General features: G+C 40.5%; 1 protein-coding gene across 2 annotated transcripts in view; it reads right to left on the bottom strand.

The window, feature by feature from the left end:
* Positions 1-14,045, bottom strand: part of dpysl3 (dihydropyrimidinase like 3) — a 32,711-nt gene that overhangs the window by 8,545 nt on the left and 10,121 nt on the right. For both annotated transcript variants that reach the window (XM_041051529.1, XM_041051530.1), the window contains exons 2-11: positions 13,385-13,473; positions 11,790-11,974; positions 9,928-10,092; positions 9,540-9,601; positions 8,617-8,697; positions 6,181-6,249; positions 4,740-4,860; positions 3,672-3,828; positions 2,644-2,785; positions 1,396-1,566 (exon numbers count right to left, since the gene is read on the bottom strand). In XM_041051529.1, the coding sequence (XP_040907463.1) occupies positions 1,396-1,566; positions 2,644-2,785; positions 3,672-3,828; positions 4,740-4,860; positions 6,181-6,249; positions 8,617-8,697; positions 9,540-9,601; positions 9,928-10,092; positions 11,790-11,974; positions 13,385-13,473 (1,242 nt within the window). The remainder of the gene's footprint in view (positions 1-1,395; positions 1,567-2,643; positions 2,786-3,671; positions 3,829-4,739; positions 4,861-6,180; positions 6,250-8,616; positions 8,698-9,539; positions 9,602-9,927; positions 10,093-11,789; positions 11,975-13,384; positions 13,474-14,045) is intronic.

The following is a 14,045-nucleotide window of genomic DNA, read 5'->3' as shown; positions in this document are numbered from 1 at the left end:
TTCTTATCAATATCTAATTCTTAACACATGACATTGGTCTGTGTTTTGGGTTTTATAGTCATTTTATAAGAAATGAGTATAAAACTCATTTTCTATAAGAAAAAAAATGTGATACACCAGTTCCATTATGAAGCAACTTCATAAACTGGTGTTTTGTTGCAACTAATGGTCCAGAACTTTAATAAAATAAAACACTTAAGTGTATTTACACAAACTAGATAGGCCTTGGAAAAAAAAGTAACACAGCAGGAGGATTCATTTATTTTCACTGTGATGTACTTTGTAAAAAGAAAGGCACAACAGCTGCCAATAGCTTGTCTATTACTTATGCCGTCAAACTGCAGCCAGGTCAATAGATTTTTCCAAATATTAATTTATGAAAATTAGGTAATCTTCCAGCTGCAAATCATGGGCGGCACCTAAAACCCCTCGGCCCACAAGGCTAACCCGAACTGCAACAAAATCTTAGTAAAAGAAAAGCAAAGCAGATCCCAAAGGAGGGGGATGGAGTAAATGGTGATTAAGCTACACTACCGGTTCTGATTCAGATTGCATGTTTAGTGAGATGTTTCCCATGAAAACAAACGTCTCCTGACCAAAGCTGTTTTCTACTAATGAGAGGAGATGAGGCCAACAAGCAGTGTGTACAGATGTTGCAAATCTCTGGGGTTTATGAAAGTATTTGAAATATTGGTATTTACTGTAACATAATCCTGTGCAAAGGATGACATTCTTTAAACCCATTGAGGCTGTCCAATCATGAAAATATTTCGGTTTATCTCTAAAAATGAATGTGATATAGAGGAAGGAATTGATTATACAGCACATAGATTCCCTGTGGATTATGTCTAGATGGATTGTATGGAGCATTGTGGAAAATGTCTGCATCACTGACAGAATGCATTTTGTATTTGGATAAACCCGTTGTACTTAAATAATATTTATTACTTAAGTCATTGCTGAGGCTTTTTGGATTTAGTGAGGCTCCACTTTACATTGAGAGATGGTCATGTGGTAAGTGCAGCGTGAGTTGCATTAGTAGTGAACATCCACTGAGACTTCATTTCCTTTCAGAGGAACTGAGAGCTCTCTGGAAGCTGCTCAAAAATGATCTCTCTCTCTCTCTCTCTCTCTCTCTCTCTCTCTCTCTCTCCATCTCTTGCACACAGTCATGCACAGATGTAGACAGTTATCTCGTACAGACAGGCGACAAATTTAAGGAACAACCAACATGAAATGTCCTACTAAGGTGTTAGGCCACACCACATGCTGCCAAAACAGCTTCAGTGTGCCTTTGCAAGTCATCCACTCTATCCAGCTGGGTGCTGGATTTGACTGAACCTTCAAACAAACAAACACAAATACAAACTCCTGTGCTGTCTACGTTGTACGTACCGAGTTGTGTGTCTTGGCAGTGATGGTACGGATGGAGTCTGTGTCCCAGATGACCAGGTCAGCATCGGAGCCCACAGCGATCCGACCCTTACGGGGGTACAGGTTCAGGATCTTAGCTGCGTTGGTGCTGGTCACTGCCACAAACATGTTCTCATCCATCTTACCTGTAGTCTGTGAAGAAAAAGAGGGATTTGTTACAAAAGAGTGACTGGACACTGGATAAATGTCACAGTAGAACCCCTTTCACCTCAAATAGATATTAATTTTGCTTCTGCATATAGATGGATTACCTATATGCATATGCTGTATTTTGGGAGATAAACTTATTTGGCTTTATGCCGAGAGTTAGATGATAAGATTTGTACCGTGCTCGTGTCTGTGCATTACGTATGGAGCTGTCATCAGGAGACAATTAGCTCAGGTTTGCATAAAGGCTGGAGATGGGGAGGGGGGGGGGGGGGGGGGGTAGCAACCCTGGCTCTGTGCAAAATCAAAGTAAACTATGCTTACCAGCACCTAAAAAGGCTGCATTCAGTCCAAGTGTGCTTAAATTTTAAGTTACTGCCCTCAGGAAATGGATTTAGTTTAAATTTTTAAAAGCCCATCCACATTTTACAGGCAGCACAGCACTCCACAGCTGTCTAAAGCTACATGCTGCGTGTCTGTTTGCAGTACACTGATGCAGTGATAACAAGAAAGAAGGAAGGGAAAAAAATAGGGCAGTGTGCTGAGTCCAAGGGTGAAGGAAAGGACAGATGTTGAGATACAAAAGTAAAAAATGATAAAGAGCAAGGCAGAGACAGTGACAACAAGACAGTGAAATAAAGTTGGAGAGAGGAGGGAGGGAGAGAGAGAGTAATATCTTTGAAGAACTATGTAGGGAAAAATAGTGAAAGCCTAATAATAGAAAGTAGGGATACAGAGAACAAGAATATCCTTAAAAATAAATAAATAACTAGAAACCACAGAGATGAGAAAGATGTGGAATTTACAGCGGAGCAGCAACGGCTCAAACTGAGCATCACAGAACAAAGGCTTGAGATGACAGTTTAAAACAAAGATAAGGTTTAGAAAATTGATAGTTTTCCTTGGGGACAAGGGTAGAGAGCAAGCGATTCAAGATAAAAAATAAAAATTCTAGAATAAGTCTTCATGTGCCTCTCTTGCTGTTTGTTTGCTTTTCATCCTTCTTCTTCTTCCAAAGTAAAAAAAAAACTTAGAGAAGGAAAAAGCCTAACTAGTCCTCACCACAGCTTTATCCCAGATGAGGGCCATTCGCTCCTCCACTCCGTTGACACCCTCTGGGATCTGAGTGAAGTCATCCTTACCAATGGCTTTCTGGGCCACGCTGAAGGTACAGTGAGCGCTGCCAGTCACACTCAGGTCTCCACTGGAAGACGAAGAAACACAAAAATACAGAGTTAAAATGATATTACACCAGCACGGCGCAATCTGTGTACATGTGAAGTTCTGCTTTCACAAGGAAAGGTGAGCATTTACTTGAGCAGAACAGACACAACAACACAGAACAAGGACTGAGAGTAATTGAAATGTGGCTGGTGTTTGTTCTTCCAGCACAAACCGTTACTAATGTTTCCTGTTTCCATATAATGCTCTAACTCACTTACCAGTCCACCAGTTGTGTAACAAATTGTACCTTAGGTTATTTTACATCAGACAGCCTTTTCTAATTTTTCAGACAAAGGTAACATTTGCACATGTGTATACATGCAACAGAACCTATAAACAAGTAAACAGTGGCAAAGTCAAAAACTGGCTCTTGCACACTGTCGACACTTACGGCAGATTTATTTTAAGTCACACATACTTATAAGCTTCTGTCCTTCATTAGGCACAGTGCCTGTTTGTGAGAGCTTCTTTTTGGCTTTTTTATTCTTACATTTCCAAATTTATAATAATGGCCTGGCCAAAGGAGATGAAGGGTGGAGATTAATGGTTTTTACTTCAGCTAAGCACTGCAATTAAATTAGTTGTGGTTTATTGTTTATTGTATGGTAACCATGGAGCAGCTTGTTAATCCTTCTATTTTCATGTGTCTATAGAACTTTTAAAAACTTTTCAGCTGGTGCACATGCAAATTGAATGTTTAAATGTCGTTCACTAACAAGCAGTGTGCGGTTTGGATAGGAAGTTATGTATGAGACAAGTGACTACTGCATGCATTGTATCCTGCTTTGCCTTTTATTACATTATGTCTTCCATCATGTCTCAAACAAGCATAAGATGAACAACATTACCAGAGTTGTGACATGTACCTTGAGAGCAGTGTGTTCAGATAGTCTGGAGTGGTGGGGTCAGGGCTAAGAGGGGGTGATGTTACAAAGGAAGCCGCCTTGGCCCAATTCTTACTCCAGTAATGTGTCCCATCAGTCCCCAGGCTGGCTGTGATTGGCTCCCCAAACACAACATTTCCTGGGAAAGAAATAATTGTAAAAATCTGTTAAAGTATCAAATGTAAAGTGTTTCAAATTGATTTATTTGAGCGATTCTTGGCATTTTGGAAATCATGAGTTGCATCAATCAAGACTGATTAATTTGTCAGCAGCTTAATCTCGCTAAAAGCTTTGGTAATTCATCAGTGTGTTTGCAGGAGAGGAACCATGCCTAATCTCTGGAAAGCCAAACACCACTCTTGGCAATGTAGAAATTTCACTTTGGCTCAATTATAGCTGAGCCTGTACTTCCATGACGAGGTTTGATTCCTGTCACGAACACCTGTCTGCTCTCACACTTCACTGTTCCATGTCCTTCCTGGTTTTCATGTTCAAGCAAAGGTGTCAAACTCTAAAATCCCCTAATGGATGTACATGAGTGAATGAAGAAGGCCTTCTGAGGTCAGCACTCTTCCTATTAAAACCTTTTCCTGGTCCATACTCAAAAATTGTATATTTTACAATCCATCACGGCCAGGGAGCCCCTTGGTTCACCTCTGCTCTTTACTGGGACTGTGAGGAATGGTCTGTGTGACAGTTGAACCACACAAAAGACTGTTTTAGCAGAAAATTCCTCTGAGAATAGAATAGCATCTTTTTTCATTATGATAAAAGTCAAAGTCAATGACTGTGTACATCTGCAACCTCAGGAAAGTAAAATCATCTTATAAGGGCATATATGCAGTGAGACTGGTACGTGCATTCCAAACGTTTAAGAAATCAGACAGAAAAATGGAAACCTATGAGCAGAGGTGGAATACTAAAGAAATATTCAGAGAGATAAAATGGGCAACACATCATTATGTACCTTCTCTTGTCTAGATGTGCAAACAGTAACATTTCAGACAATCACTTTGCACTGGGAAGTGGAGTTTAAATGCTGCTCCTTACCTTTTTTCCGGGCCTGTGAGATGATGTCAGCGGCACTCTTGCTCATGACCCGGGTCACATAGAGAGGACAGTTGGTTTGGCTGGCAATGGTGATGGCACGAAACACCGCCTCTGCCTCCAGCTACAGAAGGGACAGGACATTGTGGTTGTCTTGGAAATGGTTTTACCATTAGGATTTTCTCAAATAAACTTAAAATATCTGAACCACAGCAAAGTCCATTTTTTCTGTTTTTTTTTCAAGCCATATTATTTGAATAATCCTTTTTTTAAACCAAAATGACAGGTGGAAGCTTGTAATTTTAACATCATTAACTGGTGAGGTTAGGGATTTATTCAGTTACATAGAATTAGGGTAGGTAAAATTAAATTCATGAGATGAGCAAACAAACGCTACAATAAACTGAAGGGCCGAAATGTACCCCTTTTTCTAAAGTAGAAGGATTTGAAATATTCACAAACTAGTCTATAATATCTATTTAAAGCAAACATCTCTGGACCCAATTTGAAGGCACATGTCTGTGTTGGCAGTTTTGGGCAGCACCTGGCAGTTTATTGTGATTATTAAGTTGTCAGTGAGCCGGAACAACAAACAACTTTTCATAAGAAATGGTACAAAAGTTGCCAGTATAAAGTCAAGCATGCCTCCAGATGTGACAACTGTCTCTCTCCTACATATGTTTTCTAGTTTGCAAGATGACGCAAGCAATGTTGATAACTGTGCTCTATTCCACAAAACTCACCCTGGGTCCAGTGACTAATAAATTAAAGCCAAACACCAGACTCTGATAAAACACAAATCCAACTTGGCCTCTGCTCAATTACATTATGTGTCCAAGCTTTTGATACTTAAGGCTCCACTTCACTGCATGACACTATGAGACTGGTGGGACACTGTGCTTGCACTATGGAGAATATGCCTGTCAAGCTAAAGGCTGCTGAATTGAGAGCATGGCTTTCATATTGCTGTTTGTTGAAGAAACATTAGCCGCAACAACTGGGGGAACCAGACAATTTTCACCCAACACTTATAATGTGTCTGAAACCACATGTGTATAACATAAAAAATGTGTGTATGAAGAGAAGTCAGCGTGGAGAGTTTAAGTGTGTGTATGTGTGGCCAGGTTTGCATTGTGATAGGTTGGTTGTACTTTTTTATATCAGGATGGTATCTTGAGATTGAAATCTCAGTTTTGAGAGAGTCTTGGCCAAAATGGCAGCACATTTATATTTATGTTATTTACAAATACTAACAAAGGGCTAACATTTACTGGAGGAAGATCATTGAAAAAGCACAGGCATTAAAACGCATCAAAACACACAATATTTCAATAAAAACTAAGGCTATATATTAAAGTAAATATACTTGGCCATTTCAGTCTTTATGCTTAAAATCATTTAGCATAATTAGTATATAGGGATATGTATAGTGTGTGTGTTGTACCTCTTCTGGCCTGCTCAGCACATGTCCCTCTGGTCCAGTGATACCCATCTGCAGCATGCGGGCCTGCTCCTGTAGAACAAACACACAAAAAGCAGGCTGTTAGCTGCTCAGGCTGATGTAAAGTTTTGGTCACGCTTTAAAATTGCATTCTGTTCCTGCTTCTTTCTGCTTGTGTGATGGATAGGATGAGCAGTTTTATCACCTGGGTCAGGCCACACACAGAGGACTGTGGGAATCCACAGGCTGTTGAGGGGCTTCGTACACATGCAATGTACCTCCCAAAAAATTCTGCCTACTACATGTGTGGGTCACCATGTCAATTTACCGTATGGAAATATGCTAAGTAGAGAAGCAGTAAAAAACAAAACATGGTTTGCTTACATTTTGGATTTTTCTAGGAAATTTAACCCTGTTAAACCGACGGGAGCGCCGGCGATCTCTTTTGCATATCAATTTTTAAATGCCGGTAAAACTGCAACCACATAAGATAGAGCAATAATTCTTTTTGCATATTAAACCGGAGGAGTAACACTTACATATCAAACTTTAAACATGTCTCAGAGAGCTGTTCTCTTCCACGAGTGGGTGTGCAGAAAACCAGTAAAAAGTCGCAAAAAATCCATAAACAGCGCACACAATAAAACTAGTATAATCCAGATAGCGGGTGTTCGTTTTGTTTTTGTCTTAGTTTATAAATTTGAGTGTATCTCAAAGACTAGCCAGTGAATACACTCAAATTTATTGTGGTTTAAAGTTATTTTGTGCAATTTTTTTATATTTCTAATTTTGAGGGATACAGCTAAGACATCTCTGTATTTAGAAAAATATGTGGCACCACAGCAGGTAAAAATGTAAAATATGTTCTGGAGGATTTGGTTCTATGGCAGGTTTAAAAGGGTTAAGAAAAACTAGAGTAATGGCGGGTTATCCAGTGGCCAGCCATATTTCTTCCAATCAGAGCGCAGAGACAAGACGATGAATCTAATGGATGATGAAGGCAGGAATGGAGGCAGAGTGGCAGCTAGGAAACCGTCCCTCAAGACAACTCGTAACTCAAGAAACCAGTAGTGTTCCTGCGGTCACTGCACTCCAAAGCTGTCTGAGGAGGAAAACTTTGCTGCTAGGAGCGGGGACCTGCTAATGACAGACTAGACGTGTCTACAGATGAGAGTGATCCCAGATGTGTTACTACATGAGGCAAATTTGCAGCTATGATCAACATTGCTGTGCTGGAGACTGTTCCACTACCCAGAGAATCAGCTAGAAGAGGCCAGCTGGACGCATGTGGTAAGAAACAGCGATTAGAACACTTAAACAGCAATTAAGTCTTTCAGGACATTTCTGTAATCCCTATAATACCTATGTTGTTGGAACAAATTGTGCAATATATTAAACTATTAGTATTAAATGATATTACTGAAGATTAACAGCAGCTGCTTTGGTTAAGCAGTAAGTTTCCCATGAAGCAGATGCCTTTGTAGGTAGCTACCAGGTCGATAAATACTGGAATTTTCTTGATGAATTTTTTTATTTATGCAGGGAAATTGAAATTAAAGTCATGGTTTTCCTCAAGCAAATATCTAGTGGCCATAAAAAGAACTGTAGCTTGAGGCATCTAGGCAGTGGCTTCAGCACTGATGTATGGCTATTGTCACTTGGTCACAATTATGAGTAGCCATGTGCACATCCACCACACGTGAGTGGGATAGGTGCTGGATACCGAAAAAGTACAATACAAAGAGTACCCTGCACACTGGATTCACAGCTCCCTTAAACTGGGTCCTCTTTGTGTTGTACTGTCACTTGGCTATACAACATGTGTTCTGTACCAACAGTAACAACATTTATCACACACAGGTCTGGACAAGGCCTCTCTATCTAAGGAGCTTGAAAGGAAAGTCAGGTCATGACATAATCTGGGGGTTTAGACATTTTTTATCTTAAAGCTGATGGAAATCAGACTCCCTCAGAGTCCTAGTTTAAGACTGGATAGGAGAGCTGGGATTTGCGATGAATCAGATCCAACACACACATACACACACAGTGACAGAATCCAGGCATGGTCTGGAGCTCTGACTAATACCAACCCTCTCAATCCACCAACTATTATGGTTCATTCACTTTCATTTGTCCACAATACGGCACAGCCCTGTATAAACTACACCCACACATTACTGTTCTGCACGAAACACATTCTCTCCCTCATCTGTGACTGTGTGTTTAGTCTGTAGGTAGTGAGATGTGCAGTGATAAGGCTCATCAAGGCAGGTGTACTGAAGTGAACTAAACTGCAATAAATCACACTAAAATAAAACAGATCACAGATTTGGACCAGAGACAAGTACTTAAAGAGAGTGTAGTAAAGAAAATGAGGAAAGGAAAAACAAAGAAAAATAAATGTTTAAGATGTGTCAGTTTATCCATCTTTATTGTTACCTCTGCAATGATCTCCCCATTTTCAGCATGAACCTGAGCAATGCCTCCCCTCTCTGCCAAGAAGGTGAAGACCTCATAGAGCTGGTGGAGAAACACACAGAAACAGTGAAATTACAGTGGCCCTGTATTTATATTTAAAATCCTGCCTAGCTGTTTATACAAGAATCAGACACTCCTTTTAAACTCGGGGGTCAACCTTAAGCCACAATTTAAAATGAAGCCCACAATTTACATGATGCCTACCACGACACACTGCAATTATTGTGTGTGGTCTCCAGAAATGGTTAAACTCATGTGGGATGAGCTGCCGTTGTTGTTATGTTGCTGCGCCACAGTTCCTCAGCGAGCTGCATGACATCACTTTTTCAAGCTGGACTATTTCAGTTGCCTCATGTGCTCCTCTGAGCAGCCGAATTAGCTACAGCTGCATGAGAACCACGAAGAGTCCTCAACCTCACACAGTCTGGACTTACACTTTGTGTTTTTTACATGTACCAGCGTTACAGAGTAGGAACTCACAATATACATCACAGGCTACAGGTTACATAAGGACACGGTATTTCAAGGGAGAAAAAAAGATTAATGCTTAGCTAAAACTATATTTGAAGTTGGAATTGATTATTATGGTGAATACCAACTGCAGGTCATAATTTACTCACTTTTTTAGACGCTGTATCACCACTTTGAGCCAAACCATTTCCATGTTTTCATGCCTTGTGACCATCCAGTTTCAAAGCAAGTGAGCAAGGCTATATTTGCGATTACATTTGCTCTTAACTGACTGGTTAAATACAATAATGATATATAAATTTCACACTAAGTGAAATCAAGATATTACATGTCTATAATGCAGACACACATACTGTACCACACATGTATTGTATGTGCATGTTTAAGCATGCATTAGATTTAAGCTTTTGTACCTCACTGTTGCTCATCTGGTAGTAGTCCTTGTAAGCCATGTAGACCTGGAATGAGTTCACGCCTGTAAAAAAAAAAGGGGGATGCAACATAATGAAAACAATGTGAAATATGATACTAAAAGGCCAAAGGTTAATGTGAAAATGGCCACAGGATGCAAAATGTTATCTGACAATGATGATTTGTCTCTTTCCCCAACATATCATATCATTAGTTACATTTTGAATTACCACTGTTAAACTCTTTATTATAACTGTTTCCTTCATCCTGAAAACACTGTCTCTCTTTGTCTTTAATGTTTTATTAAAATTAAAGCTGAATTAGCAAAATGAATTGTTAAGTTAAATTGCAGCTCGGGAAACCAAAGACAAGTCCACAGCCACAGCCTACCTTTCTCCTTAATGAGGTTATCCACTTCCTGCTTTACGCTGTCGTTCCAGTGAGTGACATCCACGTGGAGGGAGTAGTCGCAGCAGGCCTTCTCATCGGCCCACTGCCTCCACTGGTCATAGGCCTCCATCAGGCTGCTACCGGGATCTGGGATCACATGGTCCACTGGAGGAGATGGATGACAGAGGAGAGAGGATACAGGCATGAAAGGATGAGGGGAGAAGAAGTTTGTAGGGAGAAAGGGGTTTTAGGAGAGGAGGAAGGTGAGGGATGCAAAGAGGAGGGGGGGCAGGTGACATGAAATGAATAGACAGACCAAGAAGTGACAGAATGGGGTGGGGATGGCCACACATAGGAAGATGAGGACAGGGTGATGTCGGGATTTGTCTGCTGGTGTTTCTACTTTCTCCCTCTATTGTTTATCTTGCATAATCAGCTGTCTGTCTGGGTTCCTGCAGTGCTCAGCCAGTGGGGACCAACCTTGTCAGATGTCACATTACATTTTGAACATCTTTGTCTGGGTGCGGGTGTCCTTGAAAAAATTTGGGGCCACTTCAGTTGTGGATATTTTCAGACATTTGTTTATTTGTTATGTAACCACAATCAATTTAACAGGTTAGAATTTGGCACCAAAGGGCGGTGGATTTTTCTCAATGGGACCGCCCATTCTAAAAATATATTCAGCAGTGCAGTAAGGTGCCTTTGGGGACTGTGTTGGGACACAACATATGCAACTTCTTGTGTTACAGCATTTAGTGTATCTTATACACTGACTGGAGAGTATGAACATAATATTTCCAGTAGTGTTTGTCTAAACAAATAACAAAGAAAAATCATATTCTTTCATACAAAATTGACAAATTAAAAAAAAAATGGTTCAATGGTTCTGATGAATTCGAACAATTTACTGTACACATTTGCCTCAGTGCATGTCTTTAAGATGAAGATTTACCGTCTGCTTTCAAAATTATTCATGGGCAAAGTAAATCCTTTTTGTACACAACAGTATCACAGTGCACAAAATATCCTGCTCCATCTTACTCAGCTGTAATGAAATAAGGTCTCCTGCTGGCTCGCCACCTGACCGGCTTCTTTATCTCATTACAGAGGACCCAATCTGCTTATCTAGTCTTTGCATGTTAATAGGATAGCGCTGGAAATGGCAGTCACAAAACAAAACATTGTCTTTACTCATCTGAACCACTTTTTTTGTTCACTTTTTTGTTCACCATCTCACAAATGCAGCATAATCTGTTAGTGGAGAAAGACATATACAGTATACAATACACGTCGGCAGATACAAACCAAAATACATGTTTTCACTTTCTCTCTCACACTTCACACACGGGAATATAATCCCTCCGTGAATGGAGGCCATGAATAGAGCTTACTACAGTAGCTCGCTTGTTAGTGACTGTGTCTGTCTTAACACGGAGCCACACTGGCAGGCAAGCAGCAGAGTAGCAGCCAGCACAAAAGAAGTTAATGGTATTAATGAGACTCTGGTATCTACCAGCTGTTGGCTGTGATAGCATCTGGTCTGTAAACTACATGAAATGCACAAACGCATACAAACTCGTACTGTACGCAAACAAGCATGAAGACACACATTGGTGCCCTATTTCTATGGGAGTAGTGTTTCACTCCATGCCCCCCTCCACGAAGCGACCCCCCCTTATATTTAGTCTTTTGAATGGTCCTCTTTTGGAGAGCTGCCCAACAACAGACTTCCCATCCCTTTCTCTTTTTCTCTGTCGGGGTCTCTGCCCTCCCTCCCCTCCTTTTTTTCCCCTCTCTTTAGCTTTCGTCTCTGTCTGAAACTCATCCTTCACTGTGTGGATGACCTTTCCTACAGCCCTTACCGATCATGGTCGTGCCCCCGGCAAGAGCAGCCTTTGATCCCTGAGCAAAGTCATCCACGGTTGTGGTTCCACGGTACGGCATCTGGAAGTGGGTGTGGATGTCAATGCCACCTGGGATCACCATCTTTCCTTGGGCCTCGATGGTCTTCACGCCACCGGGAACGATCAGGTTGTCACCGATCTGCCTGTCAAGGGCAGATGACGTCATCATAATTATATGATATGATATGACAGATATGATTGCATATCATACAAAAAGTAATGTTTATTTTTTCACTGGGCCTATTACTACTTCTATTGTGCAATGACAACAAACTGAAACCAAATCTGAAAATGCTGCTACACAAAAATTATGATGTATTTTCAAGTAAATTAAGCATTAAACATTTATTTTAACACATTTAAAACAATTTTGTACTGGTCCAACTTGGCACTTGCCAATAGATAGATAGAAATCTTTCTAATACATTTAATGAAAAGCAAAAACATTTTCTGACTTTAAAATGACCCCAAAACAAAATCAGACAAGCTCGAAGCAGCACACTGTCACCATGTCAACACATCAACATTTCAACCTTGTTAAAAAAAAACAAAAAACCCTGTTGTTCAGACTTTACAGAGGAGCCAGACAGACAGGCAGGCAGAAGCCTGTGAGTTTGCCAGCAGCTCAATGGTCCCGCAGGCATCTGGGCGTTTATTATGCAACACCAGGCTTTCTGTGGGTTCCTCTCTCTGAGCTGCCTGACTGAGGGGTGGTGGGGACAAAGGGTCTATAATTGGAAAATCAAGTGGGAACAGGACGGGGAGGGGAGCAGAGAGTAAGGGAGAGGACAGATTGATTCAGGGAAATACGGAGAAAGGCATTCACCCAAACTACCCCGACCTCATCTGGTGGGGCAGAAACAATACTGGGGAACATAGTGGCTGTTACCACCCTAACTATAAACCCACTAAGGTGTGAGTGTTAGGGTTAGTTTTCTTTAACCTATCCCCTTCTACAAATTCTAATCACAATGAATCACATTAACACATTAATAAATCTTTTAACATTCAAGCTGTTACTCTCCTGTTTTTGTCCACCGCAACTACTGGAGACAGAGACACTTTATTTACCACTTCTGTTAGAGATATTTGAGAAACAGAGATTCCAGGGAGCTACTATCTGCATTTACTTTCCCTAAGACAGTTATTTCTGTAACACTGACATTTTTGGAAAGCTGTAGGAGGCTTGTTTTCTTTGCCCCAGTTTAAGTCATTCTTTGTGGATGTCCCAAATCTGTCCAACAATGACTGCAAGTAAAATCACAATGGACAAAAATATGATGATAAGAAACTGGAATTTCCCTTTAACATTTACACAACTTACCTGACCAACCCATATGACGGAATAATCAAGATGTCTCACTTAACATTTGCATTTCTATTAGATTCTATTAGATATTTGAATGATGCAGTTAAATATAAAGAGGAGGGAACATAAGAGGTACAAATAAACTTGACTAAAAGACAGTACATGGATGTTCAGCCAGTTGAGGAATGAAAGCAAATGGGAATAGATAAGAGCAGAGCAGAAATGAGGGCAGCGGAGGACTTACTTAATGAGGCCATCCTCCATGTAGATATCAGCATGGAAAGACTGGTCATCGTTCACGATCCTCCCTCCTTTGATCAGAAGCCTGTCGCTCTGCAGAGAGAATGACAGGATAAGAGATAAGTTATGATTGAATGCAGATTTTCTTCCAACAAAGACCCAGTTTTGGTTTTTACAATATCTCACTGGAGGAAGATCAGTCAGAACATTTGTGTTCTATATTTGGAATTGTACAATGCTTCACTTTTTCTCTGTAGTTACACTATATTCTTCATTTTCCACTCAGAGGAGATGAACAATGTTTCATTCATTCATTCATTCATTCATGGCTGGGAGGAGACAGGGCATGTCTGTCACTCTTGTCCCATGTAAACATATCACACACAGTTTAGCTATGGACCACACTGTGGGTGCCCCTGCCCTGCTCTCAGTGCTGTGGTCTTGTGCAGTAAAGTGGTTTGATTCCCACTGCAAGCAGCCCATATTTGCAGCAAAGCTTTCTTGACACCCTTCAGAGTATGGTGCTGTTTTTGAGTAGCCCTGAAACAGAATTTGTCACTCAAGTGCTTCTTTCATCAAAGGCTTTAAGTGTTTCACTACTTTTATCTCCATTTCTTGTCTGGTCTGTGTTCAGTGTGCCTATTTAATTCTAACTTAATACAGTA

Source organism: Toxotes jaculatrix, chromosome 12 (assembly GCF_017976425.1).
Source record: "Toxotes jaculatrix isolate fToxJac2 chromosome 12, fToxJac2.pri, whole genome shotgun sequence".
Lineage (NCBI taxonomy): Eukaryota > Metazoa > Chordata > Actinopteri > Toxotidae > Toxotes > Toxotes jaculatrix.
Note: the sequence above shows the minus strand (reverse complement) of the source record. Positions and strands in the feature narration are given on the sequence as shown.